Source organism: Carlito syrichta, unplaced genomic scaffold (genome assembly GCF_000164805.1).
Source record: "Carlito syrichta isolate Samal-C Ts95f unplaced genomic scaffold, Tarsius_syrichta-2.0.1 Scaffold153563, whole genome shotgun sequence".
Classification (NCBI taxonomy): domain Eukaryota; kingdom Metazoa; phylum Chordata; class Mammalia; order Primates; family Tarsiidae; genus Carlito; species Carlito syrichta.
In genome coordinates, this window is record NW_007097659.1 from 39,885 (window position 1) to 47,650 (window position 7,766).

Below are 7,766 nucleotides of genomic sequence, written 5' to 3' on the forward strand. Positions count from 1 at the left end.
AGTGAGGCAGGTCTCACCTGCTTGCGGATGGCCTCCAGGTCCTGGTCCTGCACCAGGTCCTCACGGAGGTGGATCCGGGTGAGGCGGGTGCTGCGGGGGTCGGAAAAGAGGCTGAAGAAGCTCTCATGTGGCTCAAAGTTGCAGGCGGCATTGACCAGCTCCACGTACCTGGAGAGGAGAAAGCCTGGCTCTTGGTGGGGGCAGCCATGGCAACTCGTCCCTTCAAACACAAACCCTCCCCTCCTTGAAGCCTTCTTGGATCACCCCAGTAGCAATCTCCTCCTCATCCTCCTTCTAAAAGTAACTGGTTGGATCCTGACAAGTGAGATTAAGAGTTCCCAGGAACCAGGAATCTTTTTTTTTCTGTTTTTTTGAGTCAGAGTCTTATTTTGTTACCCAGGCTGCAGTGCAGTGGCCCGTTCATGGCCACCATAGCCTCAACCTGCTGGGCTCAGGTGATCCTTCCGCATCAGCCTTCTAAGTAGCTGAGACTACAGGTATGTGCCACCACGCCCAGCTAATTTTTAAATGTTTTGTAGAGACAGGGTCTTGCTATGTTGTCCAGACTGGTCTTGAATTCCTGGACTCACGCAATCCTCCTGCCTCGGCCTCCCAAAGTGCTAGGATTGCAGGCGTGAGCCACCACAGCAGGCCAGGAAGCAGGCAACTCTCTGGGTGACCTTCTGGTTATGCAGGGGCCTCCTTTTCAAATGCACATGCCTGTCACACAGCCTCTGTGCACACTGGCAGTCCCATCGCCACACCCACACTCAGCACCTTCTTTTTTTTTTTTTTTTTTTTGCCAGGACCAAGAGATTTATTAAAGCAGCTGTTACAGAGGGGATCTGTAACGGGAAAAAGGAAAAGAGAGAGAGAAAGAGAGAGTAAGAGAGAGAGAGGAAGTGGGAGAGAGGCGGGGAGAGAGCTACAGAGAGGGAGAGAGCGACAGAGAGCCAGCACCTTCTTTAAGCTCTTTCTGGGATTCTTTCAAACAGGCAAATTCTGCTAAGTGGTTTGGAGTTTCCAGGTGGATAAAGGACGGGCCCTCTACAAAACCTGATTGATATCCCAGCTCATGCAAGAATCCTGATCTCGTGGGAAAGGCTTTGGATTCAAACACTCTGGAATCTCAATCCTGGCTTGGCTGCTCCCTACCTGGGAAACTGCACACAAGTAACTGAACTTCCACAGAGCTGTTTCTTCATCTGTAAAATGGACACAACTCTGATCTGCTTCGATCTCTAGTCATGGGTCCATTACTCTGGCATTGGCATATAAACCCATATGTGCCCATGCTCATTGTTTATAGGCACATGTATGCATGTGCTAGTACACACCCATGTAGGACAGCACCTAGCTCCTTCATTTTTTTTTTTTTTTTTGAGCCAGGGTCTCACTCTATTGCCCAGGTTGAAGTACAGTGGTACACTCATGGTTCACCTTCTGGGCTCAGGTGATCCTTCCACCTCACCACTGAGTAATTAGGACTACAGGTGCATGTCACCATGCCTGGCTAATTTTTTTTTTTTTTTTTTGTAGAAGTCTTGCTACGTTGTCCAGGTTGGTCTCAAACTCAGTGATCCTCTTGTCTAGCCCTCCCAAAGTGCTAAGATACAGGTGTGAACAACCGCACCTGGCTAACTCCTTCATTTATATGCAAGTTTTTACACCATCACATCCCTAAATGCACACATGCAGTTTATACTCAAACATACACCGAACTGCATAAGCTTACGTGTGTGTATACACCCATTCCTTCATGTGCACATCCTACATGCATACCAACATGTGCACCTCCACGGTTATGGGTACACCTCTGTTCTCTTGTACCCATGAACACCCTTGGGCATATACACTCCCTCACATTCATATCCATCCACCAAGGGTTACACACATGTCATCTCGATCACTCCATACACTCTCATGAGAGCTAAAACCCTTGTCTTCTCAGCCCCAGGCTCTGCTCACTCATTGACGAGCCGGTCACAGATCTCGCTGGGCAAGAAGATATCTGGATGCAGCCGCAGTGTCTCCTTATCCAGCAGGTAGCCCAGGGTGCCGTCCAGATTGCGCAAGCAGAAGTCAGTACAGAGGGCCATCAGGGACTCAGGCGTGTCGGACGCCATGCTGATAGCAGGGAGGCGGGCCCCTCTAGGGCACGGCCCCTGGGGCAACAGGGATTCCTCTGCACTCACAGGGTCATTGGCAGATCCACAGCCTGGGGAACAGGAAAGAAGCCAAGTGAGCCACATGGAGAGCCAGAACCATCAGCTGCCCTCTGATCACTCTTTGAATGGGAAAACTGAGGCCTCAGAATCACACTCGAATTAGCAGCTTAGCAGGATCAGGCCCAAGCCCCCTGACTCCTTCTCTTGCCCTTTTCTGCTGTGCCATCGTCTATGCAAATCTATGACCTGCAAAGAACATGGGGCCTTGTCCAAGCATCTCTCTGCCTTCACAATGCCTGTGGGCAGACATGTGTGTGTTAAAGTCTGAGTGCTTGGTGAAGATAATAGGGACTTTTACCATCTGCTTCTGACAGTCTTAACAGCTGCATTAGGGTGCTCTGCGCTGTGCAATACTTCCTAACCTGCATACAGCTGTCACTGATTGAGTACTTAGTATTTGCAAGGGCTTTTTGGACATAATATTACTGAATTTCATGGTGCATGATTAAAAATGAAGGTTCATGGCCAGCCACATTGACTCATGCCTATAATTCCAGCACCTTGGGAGGCTGAGGTGGGAGGATCACTTAACTGGGCAATATAGCAAGACCTTGTCGCTAAAAAAAATAAAACCAAAAAATATTAGCTGAGCATAGTGGTGCACACCTGTAGTCCTAATTATTTGGAAGACTGAGGATCACTTGAGCCCAGGAGTTCGAGGCTGTGGTGAGCCATGATTATGCCACTGCAGCACTCCATTCTGGATGGCAGAGTGAGACCCTGACTCAAAAAAAAAAAAAAAAAGGCAGAACTGCCAAAGGGAAATGAAAATATATGTCCACAAATAAATTTGTACATGAATGCATGAATGTTCACAGCAGCATTATTTGTGATAGCCAAAAAAGTGGAAACAACCCAAATGTCCATCAACTGATGAATAGAGAAATACAATGTTGTATATCCATACAATGGAATGTTATTCAGTCATAAAAGGCTAAATATTACTCAGCCACAAAAAGTACTGATACATGCTATAATGCTGGACATCAAAACCATGCTGAGCAAAAGAAACCAATCACAAAAGGTCATATATTATGTGATCTCACTTATCTGAAATGTCCAGGCAGAACAGGCAAGCCTATAAAGAAGTAGACGGATAGCTTGGGATGCAAGGAGTGACTGCTAATGGGTATGGGGTTCCTTTTTGGGGTGATGAAAACATACTAAATTGAGTGTAGTGACTCAGTTCGAACCTTAAATATACCAAAAAACATGGAATTGCATACTTTTTTTGAGTCAAGAGTCTCACTCTGTCGCCTAGGCTGGAGTGCGATGGCCCCACAGTCTTGATCTGCTGGGCTCAGGTGATCCTTTCGCCTCAGCCTCTCAAGTGGCTGGAACCACAGGCATGCGCCACCACACCCGGCTAAGTTTTTTGATTTATTGCAGAGATGAGGTCTCGCCAAGTTGCCCAGGCTGGTCTTGAACACCTGGGGTCAGGCAGTCCTCTATAATTGTATACTTTATTTATTTATTTATTTATTTGATTTGGAGTCTCACTCTGTCACCTAGGCTGGAGTGCAGTGGCACACTCATGCCATCCCAGCATCTACCTGCTGGACTCTAGTGATCTTTCTGGCTCAGCCTTCCAAGTAGCCGGAACTACAGGCACGCGCTACCATACCTGGCTAATTTTTTTGATTTACTGTAGTGAAAAGGTCTCACCAAGTTGCCTGGGCTGGGCTCGAATTCGCAGGCTCAGGCAATCCACTCGCCTCGGCCTCCCAAAGTGCTGGGATTACAGGTTGAGCCACCGAGCCCGGCCAGATGTACACTTTAAATGTGTGAATTGTGCAACATGTGAATTACATCTCAATGAGACTGTTACTTACAAAGTGAAGTTACCTACTAGCTTCATGACCTTGGGGCAGGTAAAGATTTCTTAACTATGACTCAAAAGGTGCTAACTAGCGGGTAGAAAATGACAAGTTTTTAATTTATTTTTATTTTTTAGAGACAGGGTCTAGCCGTCACCCAGGCTGGAGTACAGTGGTAAGTACAGTGGTACCATAGCTGATTGTAGCCTTAAACTCCTGGGCTCATGCGATCCTTCTGCCTCATCCTCCCAAGTAGCTAGGACTACCGGTGTGCATCGCTACACCTGGCTAATTAAAAAAATTAGAGATGAGGTCTTGCATTGTGCCCAGGCTGGTCTTAAACTCCTGGTCTCAAGCAGTCCTCCCACCTTGGCCTCTCAAAGTACTGGGATTACACGTATGAGTCATTGAGCCTGGCTGAAAATGACAAACTAGTTTGCAATGAAGTGAAGACATTTCTGTTCATGCATACACAAAAATTACTTTGAGATAGTTCACGCATACACAGTAGATTTAAATGTGAAATGTAAAACAATACGGTTTCTAGAAGAAAACACAGGAATATCTCTTTATAACAGAGTAGGCAATGATTTCACATAAAGAGAAAGAAACTGATAAACTAAACTGCCTCAAAGCTCTGTTCACCAAAAGATACCATGAAGAAAGAGAAAGGGCAAGCCACAGACTAAAAGATATTTCCAATAACATAGCCAACAAATAACTAGTATTCCAAATATATAGGCAACTCTACATAAATCAAAAATCAGCTGGGCGTGGTAGCGCGCACCTGTAGTTCCAGCTACTCGGAAAGCTGAGGTGGAAGGATCGCCGGAGCCCAGTAGGTCGAGGCTGCGGTGGCTGGGAGCGGCCACTGCACTCCAGTCTGGGTGACAGAGTGAGACTCCAACTCAAAAAAATAAAAATAAATAAAAATTGGGCAAAAGAAGCCCAGGCACAGTGGCTCATGCCTATAATCCCAGCACTTTGAAAGGTGGAGGCAAGAAGATTGCCTGAGCTCAGGGGTTTGAGATCAACCTGTGCAACTTGGCAAGACCTAGTCTCTACAATAAATCAAAAATTAGCTGGGCGTGATGGCATGCACCTGTGGTTCCAGTTACTTGGAAGGCTGAGGCGGAAGGATCGCCCGAGCCCAGCAGGTCGAGGCTGTGGTGGCTGTGAGCGTGCCACTGCGCTGCAGCCTGGGTGACAGAGTGAGACTCCAATTCAAACAAAAAAAGGACAAAAGACTTGAACAGGTATTTTGTAAAGGAGGATAGTGAAATGGACAATAAACCCGTGAAAAGCATTCAACTTCATTACTGTTAGGGAAACACAGTAAAGCCACAATGAGATGTCATTTCTTACCCACTCACTGGCTAAGCTGAATACCCAGCACTGGCATCGAGGACAGCAGGGAACAAGAGGAAGTCTCCCACTGTTGGTGGCAGTGTAAATGGGTGTGAAGTGTTTAGCACTATTCACTAAAGCTGAACACACACAGATGCTCAACATTTAGCAATTCCTCTCCTACGGAAATGCATAAGTAAATGCACGCTAAGAGATCAGAATGACCACAGCAGCACTATTTGTAATGACCAAACCCAAAAAGAACCCAAATATCCACTGACACTGGAATGGATAATTATGGGATATTCACCAATGAAATACGACATGCTGCCGGGCTTGGTGGCTCAGCCTATAATCCCGCGCCTTTGGGAGGCTGAGGTGAGTGGATTGCCTGAGCCCGCGGGTTTGAGACCCGCCTGGGCAGGCGAGACCTCATCTCTACAGTAAATCAAAAAATTAGCTGGGCGTGGTAGCGCACGCCTGTAGTTCCAGTTACTTGGAAGGCTGAAGCGGAAGGATCGCCAGAGCCCAGCAGGTTGAGGCTGCCGTGGCTGGGAGCGGCCACTTCACTCCAGTCTGGGCGACAGAGTGAGACTCCAACTCAAAAAAAATAAATAAATAAAAATTAAAAAATTAAAAAAGAGAAATACTACCTGCTAAGAGATGCACAAACTACTGTTAACGACCTGGATGACCCTCAGTGTTTAGTGAACGAGCCAGACACAAAAGAGTATATGCTGTATCAATCCATGTAGGTATCACTCCATTAAGTTCAAACACAAGCCAGGTGTGGTGGCTCACACCTGTAGTCCCAGCACTTTGGGAGGCTGAGGCAGGATTACTTGAGCACAGGAGTACAAGACCACCCTGGGCAATATAGCGAGACTTCGTCTCTACAAAAAAAGAAAAATCAAAAAATTAGCCAGGCATGGTAGCACAGGCACATGTCTGTAGTCCCAGCCACTCAGGAGGTGGAAGGGTGGAAGAGTCACCTGGGCCCAGGAGGTGGAAGGGTCACCTGGGCCCAGGAGGTCAAGGCTGTGGTGAGCTATGATTGTGCCACTGCACTCCAGTCTGGGTGACAGAGCGAGGCTCTGGCTCAAAAAAAAAGTTCAGGGCGCAGAGGTCAGTGACAAGATGATATCTCCAGCGTGGGTCTCTCCGCTCATTGAGTGTGGCTGCCGCTACTTTGTCCTGTTCCTCAGCGTGGCCTATGGAGCCTGGCACTACAGTTACCTGAAACCTCGGGCAGAAGAGGAGAAGAGGATAGCAGCAGAAGAGAAAAAGAAGCAGGATGAACTGAATCAGATTGCTCGAGAGTTGGCAGAAGCCCAAGATGACAGCATCTTGAAGGGAGAGTCCCTGCGAGCCTGCTTTTCCTGCAGCAGTAGTGGATGAATAAAGCTTCCTGTGTAGTATGGTTAAAAAAAAAAAAAAAAAAAAAAGTTCAGAAGGAGGGACCCTAACCTGTGGTGGGAGAAGCAAGGACCGTGGTTACCTGGGGATGGAAGGCGTAACTGGAAGGAGGTTTTGGGGTGCTGATGAGATTCTAGTCGTTTATGAGAGCACTGGCTATCCAGTTGTATTCACTTTGTGGAGGATATTCATGGCACTGTATATCATAATGTGTGCACTTTCTCCACTGTATATTCTAATTGAATAAAGTTAAGCCAGGTACGGTGGCTCACACCTGTAATTCCAGTACTTTGGGAGGTGGCGGTGGGAGGATTGCCTGAGTCCAGGGGTTTGAGACCAGCCTGGGGAATTTGGCAAGACCTCGTCTCTACAATAAATCAAAATTAGCCAGACGTAGTGGTGCGTGCCTGTGGTTCCTTCCTGTGGTATTTGGAAGGCTGAAGCAGAAGGATCACCTAAGCCCAACAGATCGAGGCTGCAGTGGCCGTGAGTGTGTGCCACTTATAGAACCAAGGACAGACAGGAATTGATCCCAAACCAATGCTTTCCTACCAGGGTTTACATCAGAGAAGGGAAGGAAAAACAGGAAAAACTAATCTATGGTGTTGGAAGGCAGGGGAGTGACTGCCTTAGCAGGCAGGCAGTCATTAAAAGGTGGCAGAGGGCCAGGCTCGGTAGGTCAGCCTGTAATCCCAGCACTTTGGAAGGCTGAGACGAGTGAATTGCCTGAGTCCATGGTTTGAGACCAGCCTGGGCAACCTGATGAGACCTCGTCTCTACAATAAATAAAAAATTAGCTGGGCATGGTAATACACGCCTGTAGTCCCAGCTACTTGGAAGGCTGAGGCAGAAGGATCGCCAGAGCCCAGTAGGTCCACGCTGGGGTGGCCGTGAGTGTGCCACTGCACCCCAGCCTAGGTGATGGAGTGAGACTATGACTAAAAAAAAAAAAAAAACC

The 7,766-nt window shown here is 47.5% G+C and overlaps 1 protein-coding gene and 1 pseudogene across 2 annotated transcripts in view; one reads left to right on the forward strand and one right to left on the reverse strand.

The window, feature by feature from the left end:
• ZER1 (zyg-11 related cell cycle regulator) overlaps positions 1–7,766 on the reverse strand; it is a 38,427-nt gene that overhangs the window by 20,203 nt on the left and 10,458 nt on the right. The window contains exons 2-3 of one of the 2 annotated variants that reach the window (XM_008050618.1): positions 1,969–2,218; positions 18–168 (exon numbers count right to left, since the gene is read on the reverse strand). In XM_008050618.1, the coding sequence (XP_008048809.1) occupies positions 18–168; positions 1,969–2,126 (309 nt within the window). In that variant the 5' untranslated portion in view covers positions 2,127–2,218. Of the gene's footprint in view, positions 1–17; positions 169–1,968; positions 2,221–7,766 lie in introns of those variants that run through there. The other variant, XM_021708884.1, reaches the window with a different exon arrangement.
• LOC110594869 lies at positions 6,530–6,790 on the forward strand (annotated as a pseudogene).